The following is a 19,939-nucleotide window of genomic DNA, read 5'->3' on the forward strand; positions in this document are numbered from 1 at the left end:
CCCTTTTTATCCCTGGAACAAGTGAGCAACACTAAATAAAAAAATATTTAAGCTCAAACACAAAGATCTTTACTGCACCATGGTCAGGAGCACAGGGGTCATTGTCCAGCAAACAGGGAGAAAGATTTGTCACCTATTAGGGCAGTTTCTCTACAGAGATTATTTTGGCAAATATAAAAATTATGTAATAACAGCAGCAGAAGTAACAACATGGAGAGCTTTTGCCACTGTTTACCAAGCCTAATTCAGTATTTTAACACAAGTGTTTGTCTGGAGTGTGCAGTCCTGTACTAAACACAGTTTCTTTTGAGGGAACTCCAACTTTTGAGTTTCTCCATTTGAGGGAGTACACCAGAGAAGCCCAGTGGGTCCTGACCATAACACTGTAATGCAAAGGCATTGGTAACCATTTCTTGTGGCAACTGCATTAGTACATTCTCACATTAAAAACCAGTGTTATCCCAGATCACCCCACATTAATTATCCCAAATCAAAGCTCCAGCTTTCAGCAGTCACCAGCTCTGACCCTCTGCATCAGATTCTGCCTTCAGAACACTCATGATTCTCAGGGTCTCTTTCTGAATCAATGCAAGTATCTGACCTCTATGCAAGTAAGCCAGTACCAAAGCTGTGCCTATCACTGCCTGTTCAGCAAACCCCTCCCAGCACCACCACAGGAGCAGTTCTTTCCTCACTGCTGGCAGCTGCTTACCTGGGTTTTGTGGGTGTTCACCAGAGAGGGAGCAGCAGCCACCATGGAGCTGCTGCGAGGCCTTGGCAAAGGGGTGATCTCAGGCTCGGGAGGCTTCTCTGGTTTTTCCTGCAGCATGTGCCTCAGCCTCTGCAGGTAGTACATCAGGGACCACTGTGTGCCTTCCTCAGACCAGTGGGGCTGCAGCAAGCAGCGCAGCACGGCCACGTCGAAGTACGTGGCGTAGCGAGACTTCTGGCACGGTGGAATCACCAAGGACACCCTGCTCCAAAAAGCAGGAGTAGAAATGTTAGTCATCAGGTTCCTCATTCCTTTAAATCCTCGGCTCTCTGCATGAAGAACTGACTCTTTGGGACTAAGGAAACTGAGGAAAGCATTATTGAAGACGCGTAACTGAATATTCAGCATTCAGATCCCCAGAGGACTCCAGTACATGCTGTAAAGAGTTTTCTTGGATAAGGGGTGCTTTCTCAAACTGTGATCTGAAGATAAACCTCCAGTACCTGTGCTAACTGAATAATTTGTTCATCAGGAAACAAATGAGCATCTGATGTCCTGACACTAGTAATACATATTTAGGAATGGTTTTCATTTGCACATATCAGGCCTTACTCAAGAAAAAGTAGGCAGGGCAGCTAAGTTAGTTAGCCTTTTAAGCTAGTTAAATTGATTATATTATCCAGTTAAATTTTATTTATATAATAAATTTATATTTATTATATAAATGAAAGTTACTATTATGGGCATTCTTTGCTGAGGTGTTCTAGAGAAAAGCACCCTTTTAAGCCCTCACTGTAATTTTCTTGCCCTATTAATTTCCTGATGGATTTTAATATGGAGTTTCCTAAGTATTGGAGAAATTAGTGCACACAAAAGCAAGACATCTGTAGTGAGCTTCAAAAATGGGAATCTAGAAAGTTCAGATTTCAAAGTTTCAGATTTTTATGTCATTCATAGCCAATCTTTGTTACAGTAAAATGCCCCAAAATTTTTATTCCTAATCTTTCAAACAACTTTTCTCACAGCAGAGTAGAACTGGCCTGATCTACCCTCTGGACAGCCACTAGCTGTCAGGAGACAATCTGTCAGGAGACAATCTGTCAGAAAAGAAGCAAGTGAAAGGGACTCACAGGAATGAGAATCACATGGTAAGAGAAGGTGTGAAATTCTTTTTTTTTTTGTCTGCTGAATACACATTTTGAATGTTTCCACTCTATATCAGAAACACACCTCTGTGACCTGATTATTTCTAGGATTTTGGGATTCTATAAAAATGAAGAGTTCTTTCATGCACTATATTCTCAGGCATTTGAGAAGCATCACAAGAACATTGAGCTGGTCTTTCGGTTTTTGCTAGAAGCCATTTTTTATTATCAGCCCTGCAAAACAGCAGGCAAACAGTGTAGGCAGGTCATCCTCATATCCAGCTAGGTACCACCACTTTCTGAAGAGATGGGTCCAAGGCCACAGTCCAGAAAAGCCTTAGGGAGGAGCAGCACTACTGACCAGTGGGACCTCTGAGTGCTTTGCTGGATCTCTGCCCTGTGCCTCCAAGAACTGGCAAATGAGGAAGAAGTGTGCACTGAACAGTGACACCAGTTGGAATCACATGAACCCTGCACCATCTTACAGGTGTGGAAACAGGGGTGGAAGGCTGGGCTTGGATCAACACATGGATCTAGAGCTCAAACTTGCAGGAGCTGGTTTGCTGCCAGCACCACAAGGCCATGCTGGAGGCACCTGGGGACTGCAGACCAGTCTATGTCAGCATGTGCCACACTATCCAAAATACACAGATTCAAAGTTTCTCCCCTAGTGCTGTATTCCAGCTAGAAAGGCTGCAAGCTTGACAACTTTGAAATGAGCTGTTACAAAAACCTGAAAAACTGAGTTAGGAAAGGAAACAACGTGAAATGTTTATGAATGAAATGAATGAAACGAATGTGCTGTAACATTTTCCCCATAAACCTGACATGAAGGGTGGTTTTGTCAAAGTTTAGGTTGTATCACATAGATTTAGCCTGCAAAAACCCAGAAGTATACTCAAAGTACCCCACCAAAGGAAATAAAACACATCATGCCAGTAGCAGTTGTGAGAGGTTCTTTTTTTCTGCTCCCTGGTCTGTGCACTCCTATCTGTTGCACTGGCAAACCTGAGGCATGACACAGGCTGGAGCAAGGCATGTTCTCCTTATGAAATATTCATAAATAAAGTCCCTCCTGCAAAGTCTATTTCCCCAGCAGCCTGTTCAATGTAGCAGCTGGGTAAAGGGCTGTGGTTTATCTGCCTCAGGATTAAACTGTATCATCTCTACACAGAGAATCACACTGAGCAACACTTTGCCAGGATCACAACAAGCAATTTGTTTCAACAGTTTCTGAAGAACCAGAAAATAAACTCTGTAGTTCATTTAGAAGAAAATCTAGTGCTTGTATAATCAGCTCATGGTTGCCTGTGACTGCAGGGAAAGTGGAAATGCAGCCTTCTTTCAACCCTTGGCCAAGGACAAAGGAATACTTTGGCTGTTGGTAAGCAGAGTAAACAACATTTGTTCCACAGTTATCTGTTGCTTGGTAACCAAAGCTCCCTGTACAGTTTTAACTCATCAATGAGTTCTGCAAATGAGGAGGCATAATGATGCTCTCTTCAAAGCCTGTCTGAAGCTTCATCCCCATGGCAACCACCAGACCCTGCTTGACAAATTGATCACCTGATTCTGTCTTCTTAAGAGGCTGCTTATTTTTTTTACAGCTGTGCACTCTCTGAGCAGCAGTGTTCACACACAGAAAGGCAGCTCTGTCCCCACCTTCAGTTTTACTGGCTCACATTAATGCAAATTAAATACAGATCCAGAACTGACAACAGGCTTGATAAAAAATCCCAAGGGAAGCTTCCTGATAGTATGAGAGCCTCAACAAATAGCTCTTTCCTTTGCATCAGTGAAAGGATGCCCTGAGTTCCCATCTGAGAGATCAGAGCTGTCCCTAGCTGATATCCAGAAAATCACTCTGTCCTGTAATTCTGTCACTGTAATTATGCCATTTCTTAAGACTGCAGTGTTTTGGATATGACATTTCTCAAAAGAGTTAAGCAACAGGGCCAGAGTTTTCAGGTGTTTAAGTGGCACTCCTAAATCCATAGAGATGTTGAAATTTTAGCCCTCCCTCTCCAAAATATCTGAAAATACTCATCAGCTTGATTTACTCAATGGCACTACTGAGAATCCAGCACTACTGGAAATTCAGTTCTGCCTTTATGTGCCCAAATCTAGATGAATTCATTAGTGCCAAGCTGGAAACCAGAGCCTGAGCCACAAGCTGGACACATTTGCACAGCTGTGCTTCTTGGTTAGTCTGTTCCTACTTTTTTGGGTCAGTAGTCTAAAGTCAGCTTGAAGCAGGATGCAAAGGAGGCATAATGAAGGCAAAGGAGAGAGGCTTGCAGAAGTTTTTTGCTTGGGGGAAAGAAAATCTGGTCAGAAGGAAGCCAGATAATATACCAGTTACCTGAAGCTGAATCTAGCCTAGCTGGGGTGAACCTGAAGGTTATTTTTTGTGTCTTTAATGACCAGAAATTAACATCCTAGGAAAGACCAAAGATATCACAACAGGCCAGTTAGAGATTTCTCTGAAGAAAGCAGCATTGAGTAACAAGCGCTGCCATCTTTTTCATCACCCAGAACTGCAATTTGTTAAATTAAGAATTTGGTACAAACATCCAGCACCCTCAGCATGTTCAGACAAAAGTGGATTCAAGATGGTCTTGTGTGATCTCCACCACTGAATCACAGGAGCCCAAGTTTCACCTGAAGGTCTTTGTACCTGGGATGTGCAGTACTTCTCTCCTGGGAGGTTTGGGAGGACACACTTCCATCCAAGGAGTTTCCAGGATGACAAGCTGAAACAGAAGCCTTTGGAGGTACAGGATCTGGCTGTGCTGTCTCACAGACCACCTGCAGTCCCTACAGATAGTTATAAAAAAGAAAATAGGTATATAAACATATTTCTCTCTCCCATGTTAGTTTTATAACTGCAATTTGAGCTCAGACATGACCTTACTTATACCATAATACCACGGAAAAACATCAAGCCTGGGGCTTCTCAATATGAGGCATTGTACAGGCAAAGGATATACTGTACATTGTACAGGTCTCTCACCCAGGAGAATGATTTGGGATGGAAGGGACCTTAAAATCAAGCTCCAGCCCTCCTGCCATAAACAAGATCAGGCTTCCATCCTGTAAGAAGGATAAGACCAAGGAGATCCAGACAGATACACCCCATACCCATAGCCTTAGCTTGAAGAGCTGTGAATAACTGTGATTTCTGGAGATGGAATACTTTAGGGTGGTAACTGCAAGTTCTCTTTCAATATTTATCCCCCCTTCCCTCAGCATCTTATTCAAGTTTGTCAAATCTTAGTGTAGAATTTACCTCAGTACGTCCGCTGTCCAGATTAGGGGATTCACAAGTCATGCTCTGATTATTGGTGGGAGAACTTCTCTTGGCTGAGAAAAGAAGTCAAAGCAGGACATTTCAGGAAATGCCTCCTACACTATAATGTACCTGTTATAAAGTATTATAATAAAAGGATAATCCACAAAACAAAACCAGCATCTATCTGCTGCAAGCTTCATAAAAAGAAAACAGGACTGGGTTTGTTTTTTTCAGTTCTTTCCATTGTCAACAGCACTGCCTACTGAAAATCTGTACTTCTTTAAAATTAAATTTGAATATAGATTTCATCCTAAATCCATTCACCATCAATTGTGTTTTCCTGTGCAGAGTAGTGCCTTTTACTTTGGAGCTCTTCATCCTATTTGAACCTATTTTCAGGTGCTTTTCTAGGATAGATCACTCAAAGTGTATTGTGATTTCCAACTGGCCAAATGCCTTCAGAACAGGAAATACATGGATGTCACACAGAAAGTTTGATCTGTAATACTGTAAAACACCAAGGGTATCACAGACTAAGATAACAAGTCTTGAAAACCTGTTGAAATATCCTGTGCAGATGTGACTTTGAATCAGACTGACTGCAAAACAAATATTGCAAAGCAGCTTTATTAGATTTTTTTATTCGTTGTTTGAAGGAAAACTTAAATAGATTTTACTTTCTTTTTTCCTAGTTTGAGAAAATGCTAAGATAGCAGCATCTTCCTAGACATAAAAGACTTTATTCCAGTTAGTATTTCTGTCCTGCTGAAATACTTCCTCACTGTTGTGACATACTGTCTTCACCCTTCTTAGGAACTAAGGAAGATAAGGCTAACAGAAATTATATGAGGCTGACAGAAATGATAACTCTACTGAAAAGTTATTAATTTCCCATTTGTGATGGTTCTCCCATCTCCTATTTAATTATTGTGCAAATGTCAGTTGACTCTCAGGGGAAACAACTTTAAACCACTCTAAAGTTTGACCAGTTCCTGCAGGACCAACATATTTCTTCATGTACGAGGGCTACAGGAGGTAAGGGCAGCATCAGGCAGACAAAGGTGAAGGTTCCCCAGATCTCAGGATCTACATTACCACAGCAAAGTCACAGACCTGTAATGATGTTCCTGATGGGTTTTACAAGAGCATTGAAGGCAGAAACTTCAGGCTGCCTGTGTTCCCACATTGGCTGCCAAATAACAAGGCCACTAGCCAACCGGAATGTCAGGTCAGACTCCTTCAAAAGAAGAAAACAGAATTTGTTTCCAGTCAGCCAAACATTTCTCTGGTGCACAGATCTTACAAGAAATAAGTGATACCAGTCAGTACATGCTAACTCAAGGGCTACTGACAATACTCAGCAGGCTCTATACATGTCAACTATGGCTAGTAAAACACCATACAGGTGTACAGGGAAATTACTAGCCAGGTGTACAGGGAAATTTCAGTCCAAAAATATACAAAGGTTTTTTTCAAATGAAATTTCTATTCTAGTCAATGAACTCTATTTTTTTTCCAGGACATTGAGCTATAATAGAAAGGGCCATTCCTGTCACAAAGTATCCCTTTTATTATTCATAGCCACTTTATATTTAGCATTCAAGCTCAACTTTAGGATTTACACTCTAAGACTCGAACTTCTTCCCCAAAAGAATAAGAACACTGAATATTAAAGCATTACTTAGAAACTGAGGAAACATTTAACAGATTACTATGAAGCAGTGGTATACATGACTGTTATCAATAGCCTTGTTAGTACCTCAACTCTGTCAATACACAGAGACACTGGTACTACTTACACTTGTGCTATTGCTGTTTTACATATACAATCAGCTGAAATCACATAAATTAGGACATTAAATTAATTATAAAATAATTATTAATAATTAATGAATCATATAAATTAGTGTACAAGTAAACCTTTGCAGGATCAAGGTCCATTTACTTGACCAAATGTCAGATCTACATTAAGAGACATTGATGTTCCCATATAGCAAACAAACATGGTAACAGCAGGTTTTGGTGGTATATATATAACATATCATATATTATATACTATTAGTTTTGTTATAATATATAACAACACCCTCCTATTGAGACATCCCCAGATGCCTTGGCAGCTGGAATGGATGATGCAGACAGAGCTAAAGGAATGGCAGGAACTGACTGCTTGTAGATCTGCAGCCCTTCTATTCCCCACCCTCTCTTAGTGCTCTCTCATCATTATCAGCTCACAAGCTTGGCTTAAACTAAGCTTGCTTTTAATTACTGATTTTGCTAATAGCAGCTTTCAAGGCTTTTAGACCTGGTAGCAGTGATGTTGTGTTTTCGCTTTGCACTGCTTGCTTGTGGTGACGTGCCAACACTCCTGCCTACAGTTATGCACTTAAAGAATTACATGCATCCCTCAAAGCCTGATTTAAATACATTTTTCTCAGGACACAAATTCTCCCAGAAGTTGGGAATTCAATAATTTAGGCCTGTCTATGCAAACGTGTCATCTTCCTTGAGCCCATGGATTATTTTGGCTATTTGATCAGGTAGTACTCTTCCCCTGAGACTTACAAGACATTGAGAGGACAAAGCTCACTTAGTGAACCATTCACATGCCTCATTTATCTCCTTTCCTGCACTACATTTTGATGACAGAAATGTGCATGTTTTAATCGGCTTTTCAATGTTCATCAGCATGGTATTCCAGACATCTCAGAGATTATCAAGGTAAACTTGAGATACTGCTTTTACCCCATCTTGAAAACAACATGCCAGAAAGATTAATATAAAAGATTGGAACTCCATTCTCTAATAGCCAAGGTCTACCCACATTTTCATTCCATTTATTCAAATGGCAGCCTGCATTTTTGTGTGTAGCACTGGGAAGAATTCAGTATTTCTTCTTGTCCTGTCCCAGTAATCTACAGAGAACTAGTAAGCAAGTATAAAAAGTTTGGGCTAAATAAATTAAACACTACTGTACAGGGACTCAGTAGCAGAAGTAGAGAAAGAATCTAGTTCTCCAGTCTTGCTTTTACCTGCCTTAATCAAAAGATTATTCTTTATCTCCTGTTCCTTCCTACCTTCTTCAATTGTTGCAGCATAGAAGGCAGGATTAGAACAGATAGCCCCATCACTTCATGACTTTATAGTCCTTTTTTCAAGGACCTACTCTTTTTTGAGGCTTAGATGGAAACATAAGGGCTAAATGGCAGCCTCCCAGAGGCAGGAGTCCGAGCATGAGGAAAATGCCTTTTCATCACATCACTCTGCAAACAAAGCTGATGCACTCAGCGTAAAATTAACAGAGGAACCCCAGTAGACAGGAGGCCTGCAGCCTGCTTCACAACAAAGGAATGCTCCATTGCCTTTGCCACTGCCATGTTTAAAACACCATCCTGCTAATTAGCATCCAAGATGATTAGTAATGACAACAACAAATCCCAGTGGCATTCCTGGTGGAATCCCTGAAAATCTAGCAAGGCTTTTCTGAGCAGGGTTAATAATCACTGGAGCAAGTTAAAGCTGATAATCCTTTCTGAGGTTTTCAGGATCCCAGAGACTTCACAGGGGCCACAGATCTATGCTATCCCCAAAGGCTAAAAATGGCTCACTTTGTATTTTTTTGTCTTTGTGCCTGCTGGATGCTGTGGCGATTGTTCACATCACTGGGAGGATTTCTTCCCAGTGGCAGCAGCATTCTGCCAGCTTGGTAAAATATTTCCAGCAGTATCCAGTGTGCACTGTAAGCTGAATTAAATTACAGTCACAAAGGCAGAATCATTCCTTTCCTGCTCAGAACTGTCTCCACACAAGAACCCCATTGGTGCACCACTTACCCTGATCCTGTGGACGAGGGGAGCGAAGAGGAACACAAATAGCTCTACTGTGGCCATGGAATTCTGGAAGAACTTCCTTCTGTTATTCTCCTCCTCATCAGCCACGGCGCTGGGCCGGGGATGTCCTGGAGATCCTTGGTTTTCAGCCTGGTGGATAAAGGCACTACTGCTCCCTCCCCAGCTAGAGCCTCTGTCTCCTCCAAGCCTGTCATTGCTGCAGTCCTGAGGAGCCTCCAGCAGCATCCAGTGAAGGGTGTGAAGGAGCTTTGTTTCAGCTACTCCAAGCTTATCCTGATGTCCTGCATGGAACAACACATCACAGCATCTCACAGGGCTCCCATCAATGATACTGCTGAGATTGTTTCAGAGCTGCACTGGAGGCTGGGCACACATCTCCCACATAAGCATTTGAAAATTAAAATTCTACAATTTTAAAGCACCAGCATTCTGTGTCATTCCATTTGAAACCCCCTAAATCAGAAGCCTCCGTTTATTTCCCAGCATTTGGAGTTCAGTCTCTGCAGTGTCAGCTGCAGGGCATGGACTGCAGCATGGACACAGAGTGGTCCCAAAAGGAACTAACTCAACAGCCTTGTCTGTTTGACTTTGTTGAACAGGAGAAAATGCCAGTGAGCACTGCAAGGTGCTCAAGCTCTCTTCCTAATGTTCCCTACTGGCAGGTCTCAGGAAGCAAATTCCTGCTGAAATCACTGCTGAAATCGGTACAAAAGTAAATAAAGTAAGTTGGATTTGGATCTGCCTCTCTATTGTCTGATTGACTTTCTGCTGACAGTCACATGCATTGGTCGAAATAAAAAGAAAAAACAGGAAGAGAAAACCCCAAAAACTGAAGTTATTAAAAGTACCTGCTGCAACTGACCCCTGCAGCATACCTTGTAAAAAATACATATTCCTTCAAGGAATCCATGCCTGCTGGCTGCTAAAGTTCTATTACAGCTGGGAAATAACTAGCAAAAAATGTTATTGAACTACTCTGACTCCTTAGCCCATCATACCACTAATTTCACCAGGGAAGATTTCACAGGTTACCCTTCTATAAATGAGAAGGACAATCATCAAGCAAGGCAAACCCCAGAAGAAAGTAATTAGGATTTTAAGGATTTAGAATTTGTTGTCACCCTGAGCAGCAATCTGTCATATTTTAACTGATAGTTTCAATAATGGAAAACAACCTCAGATGAGCACTAACCTAGCTTATTCCTGTTGGAGAGCAGTGTTGCAGTGCAGTGCAGCACATGAGGGAGCGCAGCTTGGACAAGTTCCCAGCGAGAAATGCTCTGGATGGCTTCAGAGAGAGCTGGAGAAAGGCCATGAAGCTTGTTTTCTACCAAAACTCTTTCAAAAGACTAAAAGGAAAAAGAAAAAAGGCATGGTGTCTATTTCTGCACATTCCTTCCAGTACATGAACATCCTCTTTTTAAAACCTCTAATCTCTAATTGCATAAATGAAGCAAATTTTATAATATTTGTCCTGAAAAATAGAGACTGTAGCTAAAGCCCACCAGACATATGGACATACTTAAATAAGAAATGAATGAACCACACAATGTATTTTCTGCAATATAAGAGAATTGATGCAAGTATCATGTGTGTATTACTAAGTGCTGACACCAAGGCAGACTTGCAGCTGTGCTGGATAAAGCCAGTAATCCTGACTTACAGTTGTGCTGGGCATCCCAGTTATCCTGTTAGAAGTCACAGGAGCTAGGAAAGCCTGTATTTGTGGAACTGAGCACTGGATATTCTTAAATACATGTGGTCTTTCAGTTTAGTGTAACATAAAGGGCAAACCACTAAAGGTATATGGGCCTTAGGAAATGTTTTCACACCCTGTCACAAAAATTATCAGTGTACATAATTTTTTGTCAAGCTATGATGTAATGGTTGTGTGAACATTTACAGAGCTGATGGCTGCAGCAAGTTCATTATTTCCACCTGAAGCAACACAAAATAAGGCTATCTGCTGCTGGAATCCCAGCACAGAGGCACAGAAACACATATTTATCCATTAGAAAAGACTGTGCCAGCAGACTGAACCCTGAAATAATTACAATAACCATCAGAGATGCCAGCCAATATCAGTGTGCAGGTCACACTGCCAGCCTGCTAGAAACACCAGGCTGCAATCAGAAAATGTAATACACTTTCCTGATGGACCAATGGCTGAAATTGGAGGGCATTTGCTGCAATACATGGAAAAGACACTGGCTTCCTGAGGGTTAGTCAGAATTAATGTGCCATGGATCATGTTGTCAGCAACGTGTGTTTCTTAGCACCAGGAATGGATAAGCTGTGTACCAGGGAAGGGATGCTTCAAGTCACCCTTATGGGGGTCTGCTGGGGGCCACAGCATCTGAAAGGAAAACAGCCTCCTGCCACTCCATCCTATCAGTTCAGGAATGGGGGCAAAATGAAGGGATACTGATGCTTTGAAAGCCTGGACAGGACAGGGAGCAGAGCATCCATCATAAAGCCTGACTATTCTGTCCCAGTCAGGAATCACAGTAGGACAGCGAGTGCATTACTATAAAAACAACAGAGATTTAGAATAAGTATCCCAGTCAAGGAATTACTACATAACAAAAGGGGGGAAAGAAGAAAAGTATCCCCAGAAACAGAACAAGAGGTACATTATTACAAACACCACAGTTTGTGAAAAAGAAGAGGTTTTACTTATTTTTATAAAAAGAGGACAGGGAGCACTCCTTAGTCATTACTCCAACCACACACTGCTATTTCCACTCATCCATAAACTCTGGGGCTCACTGAATCCTTCATTCAACCAAGCCAAGCCTCTACACAGGGCAAGAGGAAGGTCAGCACAGAGGTAAGTAGCTCCTGCCCATGTTAGGGAGCTGGATTAGCTCACTGAAAGGCCTGCCAAACACCAGTGCTGACCAAGGCTTATTGAGCTGAATGATCTCACCTCCAGCACAAAAGCCAAACCACAAGCTCACACTTAGGAGAGTTGACAAAGTTATTAATTTTGCAGGGCAAGGGGAGATAAAAAACCCACTGGGAACACCAACCCTGTTCTGTGAAGAGTGACAGAAGTCACACTTTCTATTCAAGGTCTCATTCCTGGGTACTTCAATGGCATCAGGTAGAAAGTTCCCCAGTGTCATGGTTTTAAACCAATAACTAAGAAAATTACTTATTTCTTGCTGTGAGATATGGATTAGAACAGGAGCAAAACAGGCATAAAACCTAAAAGGAATAAAGAAAGTTTATTGACAAACTACAATAATAAGAGCACCAGAATAAACTTCCAGAAAAACCTTTTCATCCCCTATCTACCCACTATTCCCTTGTTCACACGACAACAGAGACAAAAACTTTGGAACTTAGGTGGTTAAAACAGTCCCAATTCTTGCTACAGTCTTTTCACCAGTCTCTGTAGAGAAACAGAAGTTTCTTCCTGTTAATTTATGGAGTTTCTCACAAGAAAACTATTTTTGTTATGGTTTTCCTTTGCCCTAACGTTAGCTGCTCAGAGCTGCTGTTATTAGAGTTTATTCCTCCCATTTTCACATTACTCTGAGATGTGTATGGGCCATAAGTCTATGGATAGCATTTTTAAGGATGAGTTATTCAAAGGCAAAAAAAGTCTTCTTCATCTGTTTCTGTGAGCTTCACTAGACAACAGTTTTCTCATTGCCTCTCAAGGCTTCAAATCTCCCAGCACTTCACTATACCATAATTACTCTACTTTTTACTCAAATTTACACTTTGAACACTTTATTCCTCCCTAGATATTTTATCATGAATTAAAGGAGTTCTTTTCAGGACTTCATTGTCCATCTCCATAGTTTTAACAGAAAGATATTTCAGCTAAATTAAAGCATCTTCTTAATTCTCTACCTTTTCTGAAGCTTCTTTTCTTTCCTGTCACTGGTAGTTTATAAAGTCTCTTTTCATGTTGATCACTCTCTTTTTTCCTCTCTGGATAAAAGATTAATCCACAAGTCTCATCTGGGTAATGACAGAGTTAAAATCTTGCCCAGGCTGTTGTAGGTAGTTCTGTGGCCTCGGCCGGTGCAGGAACTGGAGCCGTCTGCGATGGAGAGTTCCTCATGGCTGCTCTGGAGAGTGTAGTCACCGCCCCAGCCCGCTGCAGGCCCAGAGTCTCTCTCCTTCTTCACTCAGCAGTTTCTAGTGAATTTAGTTACAGCAAAAACCCTGCAGCCGAGCCAGGAACCGGCCCGGCCCGGCCCGAGCCCGGAGAAAACCCCCCGCAGGCCCCATCTCCCGGCCGGGAGACGCGGCAGGCCCGGCCCTGTCCCCGCCCGGCCTCATGGCCTGGGCTGGGAACGGGAGGCCGGAGCTCCGCCACTCTTCACAGCCAGGAAACAAAGAGAACCAGGAGAGCTCCCGTTTTACACTTTAAGGTAGGGTTCACAAGTTGATCCCACTTTTCAATGGCCTAAACTGCTGTCAATTCTCAGCAATGACCGATAATTGGTCAGGAGAAAAGACTCCAGGCAGTTCCCAGAAACTTCAACTTTTCTTAAAGGTAAAGTAACTCCATGACACCCAGCAATTGCCTTCTATAACCTCTGAGCCACAGTCTGCATGCTTCAGTAACTCAAAAGGCAGCTAAGGAGTTTGCAATTATGTCTTTAGATTAGGCCTGTATTTATCACAACATTTTGGGCTGCTGAGCCCTTGTGAAGATTTCCCTATGTGGCTAGCCACCAGATTCTTCTGTTCTTTCCAGGCCTGAGCAGAAAGCTAAACATTTCTGTACTACAATCAAAGATCAGCTTCTGGGATAGCTCATGTGATCACAAGCTTCTGAGACAGAAGCACCATATGTTGCCAGAAAAATTCAGACACAAAAGCTGCTGTATGGAGAGCACTGAATGTCCATGGCTGCTCCAGGCACTGCCCTGCACAAAACTGCTCCTGTGGCTGCACTGCCAGCACACCAACTAATTGGCACTAAGCCCCACACTGAAAACTGTCACAAGCAACAGGAACATGCAGTTCTTTGGACAAGAGCTCCTGTGGAATTTGCCTAGAGCTCTCCATAAAGGTGTAGCTTCTGGCTGTTCCAAGATGCTCAAGGCCCTGTGTTGCTGCTGGAGAGCCTCCTTTTTGGTGTGCTGTGGCTTTACTCTTTCAGGACCTGCTACAGGGAATATATAGACACTGGGGCAGAAGACCTAATGTTAACCCCACACATGCTGAGAGGAGCTCCATGCTTAAATAAGAAGGCTGAATGAGAATGCCTGAATGAGCTCCCTGTGAGTGGGTCAGGAGACAGACACTGCCATGCCATGGGTATGTCTGGAGCCCCAACCCCAGGGCTCAGGGCTGCAGCCTGGCTAGGAAAACAGCTACCTACTTCTACACCACACACACCAAAGGCAGATAAAGAACATCTGCCAAGGGGACAGTGAGGGAAGTGAGTGCCTTGGCTGGAGAAGCAGTCCCTTCCAGCAGTGCTGTGTGTGTGTTCAGCTCCCTCAGGACCACTTACACAAGCATTTTTCCTTTTAGCCTAGCGGTGACAGATGTTTTCACAGGGAGTGGTGGCCAGCCTTGTCTGGCTGCCTTCCCACTGCTGCTGTTCTCCTTTTACCTTCATCTCCACCAAGAACCAAAGGTGCTGCCAAATACCTTGTGACCAGGATCAGCCTGTGTGTCACTGGCTGCTCTGTCCCACACTTCTCTAGGCATCTGGAGCATTCCAAAGCTCAGGCTCTCTGTTCCCATTGCAGCAGCATTCTGGCTGGGCTTCGCCATGGTTTCCTAAACAGTTTTGCTTGAGCTGCATGACCTTGCCCTGCTCTGAAACCAGGGAAGCTGTACCTGCAGTGGATTGCATAAGGCAGGAGGAGGTCAGCCAGGGGTTGTCAGAGGGTGCCCAGAGCTTGCCAGGGGTTCCCAGAGGTTACCTGGGATGCTCAGCACCTCCTGTAAGATCCTCCCAGGAGTGCCAGGGAGTGTCCCTACAGGATACCCCTACAGGATACCCCTACAGGATTGCCCAGTGCTTAGCCCAGGGCAGGTACAGAAGGGCCATGGCAGAAACAGAGAAATGGTTGGTGCTTCTTGAATTTGTCCTTGCAGGGGGCCTTACTGCCCTGTCCTTCCATAGCTCAGTCTGCACCCCAGAGGAAAGCTAAAATCTGACTGGAAAGAGCTTGAAGTGCAGGCAGGAAGTTTTCTCAGTATGGGGCAGGTCCACTGAGCAAGGAAGAGTTCCTGGGAAGATCTGGGAACCTAGGAATTCATAGCACAAGGGGTGCCAAGACTCCGTTGTCTACTGAACAGAGCAATAGTGTAAACATTCACCAGTAGTGAAACACAGATGGCAAACACTTTACTCACAGAAATTCACTTTTCTGCAACCACGCCCACTGGCTGGATAAAATAAAGGTGGCCTCTTTCTGAACTTTATACAGCTATAATTTAATTATCCATAATAACAAAACATATAATTATATTTTCAAAAACAAGCGAAGGGAAAAACGGAACTAAACCAAAACCAAAAAACAAACTATAAAACAAATAAAACCAAAAACAAACAAAACAAAAAACTCCACAAAACCAAAAACAAACAAACAAAAAAACCTAAAAAACCCAAAAAAACCCAAAACCAAAACCAAAACCAAACTAGAGGAAATAAAGCCACAACCAAACAGAAAAGAGGGAAACTTTGAATTTTCAGGATCCTTCAGCAAACATTTGAGTTCTTCCATGGCCAATGCAAACCAGAGCAGGAGAATTTAAGCATATTTTCAAGTTCCTTACCATCATCCAAAAAATTAGGTTTGTACAGCACTCACATGCTTTCTTGTGAGGCCATTTACTGCTTTGACTCATTAGGAATGGCCTCATGTCAGGGTAGGACAACTTCAGAATGGGGAGGTGGAAGAACAACAAATCCATTGAGAGGCACAAATATATTTAGATGTTGTAAGACAATGCATGGGGGAGGGTATTTATCTTCAGTTTAAAGTCCAATTGAAATAAGTGTGATGGCTCAGGTAAAGAGAGCAATGCAATGAAAGGGACAGGTTATTTTTTTTTCCCACAAGTATTGTGGTATAAAACAAAGCTCAAAGAAGCAGTGCAATATGCTCTTGCAGAGCAGATGCTGCACTCACTGCACCTCAGGCTCCAGCATCTACTTCCTTCATGCACAATATGCAACAAATTCTACTGCAGCAAGGTTAGAGCCAGGAATAATAATAGAATACTGCACAATGTTGTGTCATACACATTTCCAGACAGGTAACAGCCTGTAGACATGCCCACAACAATTCTGACTGGAGAATTACAAAATCATGCAACAGGTGCATTGTATTTTTAGGCACACTAGTCAATAGAGGGGTGTTGGTCAGCAGCAGGTTTCAGAAGACAGGTCAGGAACCTGTCAGGTTCCAGAAACCCTGTCTCACCCAGGCACACAGCATTCTGCTGCCCCACTGGATCATGTGGAATGTGTTGCTGTGGGCAGATATTCCTGCCCTGTAGGTAGAGGAAAGGGATGAAGCAGAGGGCAGAAAATGTGTCAGTTCAGGCTATAACTCAAAAATTCCTCAGAAATAAGCTCCACCTTTCAAAATTTTCCACCATAATTTAATGATTAGGTTAAGAACTGGAGAAGAATCAAGTTCCTCATCCAACAAGTGGAAATTTATTGGATCTTTAGAAAATTTTTTTTTTCAGAGGTCCCTTTCTCTTGGCTGAGGCATGGGATTTATGTTGTCTCACAGTTTAGGGGGTTTTGGGGGGTAGTTTGTTTGTTTTGTAGTACATTCTGGTATGTGCTCACAAAAGAAAAGTGCTTTAGAATTGGCCTCAGGGACCTGTTGCCAGCAGCAGAGCAGGAAGCAAAGGAAGTTTCAGGCAGGAAGGTACATCACAGAGAAGGCACAGAGAAGGAAGCTCTGTCCCTTTACCCAGCAGCTGTGAACCCACAGATGAAGCCACAGCCCCAGATTAGAGGTGCTCCAAGGCATGGCTCCTGCCTGGTAAAGGACATAAGACAGCAAACTCCATTCTCCAGCCTCTCAACAACCAGATACTGCCAGTAGGCATGAACCAGTGATGATGCTTTTTGTTGCATATGCTAGAATTAAACATTTTACTCACCAAAACACTAAGCCAGCACTCCTCTATCTCTATTTGGTATCTAGCAAAAACTCTGAAAAATTTATGGATTTCTTAGAAGAAAATGACTCAGCAACAGATAATGCTTCTCCAGCCTAATGCCTTGTGAGAAGGAAGTCAGAAAATTGCTTAGAGTGACCTAAGAACTTTAAACTATTAAGATACACGTCCAGACCAAATTTTTCCACTCTGTCAGGTTTGGCTGCAGCTGACTAATGTACTTTAAGTAATCCAAAGACCAGCAACCATTCAAAGAATTCTGAAATTCTCTAGATACCCATCTTATTTGAACTTGCTTCATGTCTTCCCTTTTTCTCCCCTTTTGGCAGTAACTTGAGACTTTATTTGAAGTACATTTAGAAATAAGAGTTATTTGTATCTGCATGACAGCCCCTCCTTAATCATTCTGATAAGATATGCTCCCTCTAATTTCCAGCAGAAGTGTTTCCCATGTTGCACAGGGGTAAAAGAATTGTTCAAAGCCTGTTAGCATTGCTTAAATTTTCCATATTATAAGCCTGAAAAACCTTCAGCAATCACGAACTGAAATGACATCAATCTCATGCAAAAGCACACCCACACAGGATGAACTGCAAGGTTACACCCAGACTATCAAAGCTCAGTTTGTCTGCGTCATTATTTAATTACTACAGCGTTACTAATTAATTACTTATTACTAATACCCAAATAAATTCTTTTTTTTTGTTGTGTCTAAAGATGGACATGATATGTAAATTCTCTGTACAGGAACAATTTCAAATTCTTCATGTGATAAAAGCACAAAAATGAAGCAGAATGGACTAAATCCTCTTCTGGTGTAAGCTGAGAATCTTGCTGACCACTGTAGTCAGATTGATTTGTGTGAAAAATTGGTTATTTACAAGCTTTGAAAAAGAGACACGTGTACATACCACACAGGAAGCTTCATATTGTTTCCCCAGTTTAGGTCTTAAAAATGCACTGAAAGAAAGCAGAAGAATCATTAGAGACCCAGTACATCAATGTGTATTTTTCTTAGCTATTTTTAGGATTCTTCTCATCTCAGAAAGTTGTCAAAAGGCTGAGAAACTCAATGTAAAGGAAGACATAAGCCAAAACTGTGCTCAGATACCTGTTGATGATGTCTGATAAATGCTGTTATCTTTTCCAGAAGAAAAAGTGCCCACCCTGATATGTCAAGAGGTATTTAATTCAGTCCACAAGTTCTCAGGGATAAAATCTTCCATCAGACAATTTTCAGCCATTTTATCTCAGTGAAAGTATTTTCAACATATTCTGTTTAAAATTTGTAAAATATTACTAAACTTTGCCTTGCCTCTATTCTAAATCAGAAATCAGCTTGCCAGCTCTGTGTAAAATATTTTTTTCTGCACAGCTGATGATGAGGAAGGCTTATGGTGAAGTGCAGGCCTGTGTGCTGTATGTAGAGAACATCCACCCTCTATCATTCTCCTCCAGAAGGAGATCAGAGTAAATATTAAAAAAAAATAATCAGGTCACCTTATTGCAGGGTGGTGTTTTTTTTTTCCTATTTTATTTTGAAGGACACTGGCAGTGGCATAAGGAGATTTTGTGACTGAGGCCTTAAATTAGAGCTTCAACCTTCAAATCTTCCAACCTCCCCCACTGCCCCCACAATGTTTTCAATTTAGAATCCTGCCAGGACAGGAGGCTGACGGGATTCACAGGGAACATAAAGCGCCAGCCATACATTCAGCTGGTCCCTCACACATCTCCAACCCCTCACCCTCCACTGCTGTGAAATAAGGTGAGACTTTGACGTATCTGTTTGCCTGCCGGCCTCCCAAAGCATAGATTGCACTTCCAGGAGGGCTGCAAACACAGACAGAAGGAAAGCTGCAGGTCTGGTGCAGCACTGATGATGCTGCTCCTGGTACCAGAGCTCCGTGAGTTCTTTTAAAGGATGGGGGTTGGGGAAGGGGGGGATGGACGGGATGGGGAACACGGGACAGGGAGCAAGGGAAAGGCACACGGAGAAACAGAGACATGGATGGTTTAAAGTCAAACCAAGAAGCTGCCTGGGACTGCCACTAGGTTAAGCTGCCTTGAGACCTCCTCCCTCACCCGATGCACACAAATTGCTCGATGCTGAGTATAAAACCCGGGTTTTTTCATGCCTTCACGTTGCAGCTGCAGTGATAACTGCGTCCTCCCTGGCACCGGGCAGCAGCGGCTGGCCCGCACCCCCCTCCATCCTTCCAGTGCCCTGTTGCAGCTGTATCCCAGGTACCCCGCTCTTACCTGGTTTGCCTCCATAGGAAGGTCTGGATGGGCAGAGGGATGCCACGGCCACTCTCCTGCTCCTGGCCCTCTGAGCTTTTCCTTTTCACCATGATGCCGCTGGCAGCTGCTGCAGTCTCAGCAGACGCCCCGCTCGGGATCTCCCATGGCCGCCTCTGGCTCTCCGCAACTCTTTACCCCCTCCCCTCCATTCCCCGCCGCCCGCCCCCTCTCTCAACTCCGCTGGTGCAAAATGGCTGCAGAAGGCAGGGAGGAAATTAGGGGGGAGCGAAGATGTCCGCGTCCTTCAGCTTCCTCCGTGCCTTCAGCACCTCCCTCGGCGGACAGCTCCCGCTGCCCGGCGCGGGGGCGGCGGCGGCACCGCCCGCCAAACTTCCCGCACCTCCACAGCGGCGACAACAGCGACAACAACAGCCACAACAGCGACAACAACAGCCACAACAACAGCAACAGCGAGCCCCGCAGCAACAGGGCTGCGGCCGCCCCTCCCCGCGGCCACCAGCGCAAACTTGGGAAGCCCCGGCGGTCCGCAGCGAGCAGAGCATCATCC

At 43.3% G+C, this 19,939-nt stretch overlaps 1 protein-coding gene across 5 annotated transcripts in view; it reads right to left on the reverse strand.

Annotated features, from left to right (window-relative positions):
* Positions 1–19,869, reverse strand: part of UNC80 (unc-80 homolog, NALCN channel complex subunit) — a 121,856-nt gene extending 101,987 nt beyond the window's left edge. For 3 of the 5 annotated variants that reach the window (XM_015634470.3, XM_015634467.3, XM_033516037.1), the window contains exons 1-8: positions 19,390–19,820; positions 18,039–18,087; positions 10,193–10,349; positions 8,983–9,281; positions 6,263–6,386; positions 5,147–5,220; positions 4,535–4,674; positions 713–974 (exon numbers count right to left, since the gene is read on the reverse strand). In XM_015634470.3, the coding sequence (XP_015489956.1) occupies positions 713–974; positions 4,535–4,674; positions 5,147–5,220; positions 6,263–6,386; positions 8,983–9,281; positions 10,193–10,349; positions 18,039–18,087; positions 19,390–19,481 (1,197 nt within the window). In that variant the 5' untranslated portion in view covers positions 19,482–19,820. Of the gene's footprint in view, positions 1–712; positions 975–4,534; positions 4,675–5,146; positions 5,221–6,262; positions 6,387–8,982; positions 9,282–10,192; positions 10,350–18,038; positions 18,088–19,389 lie in introns of all 5 variants that reach the window. The other 2 variants (XM_033516036.1, XM_015634469.3) reach the window with 2 other exon arrangements.
* Between the last annotated feature and the right edge of the window lie 70 nt (positions 19,870–19,939).

The sequence above is a fragment of the Parus major genome, chromosome 7, assembly GCF_001522545.3.
Source record: "Parus major isolate Abel chromosome 7, Parus_major1.1, whole genome shotgun sequence".
In the NCBI taxonomy this organism is placed as follows: domain Eukaryota; kingdom Metazoa; phylum Chordata; class Aves; order Passeriformes; family Paridae; genus Parus; species Parus major.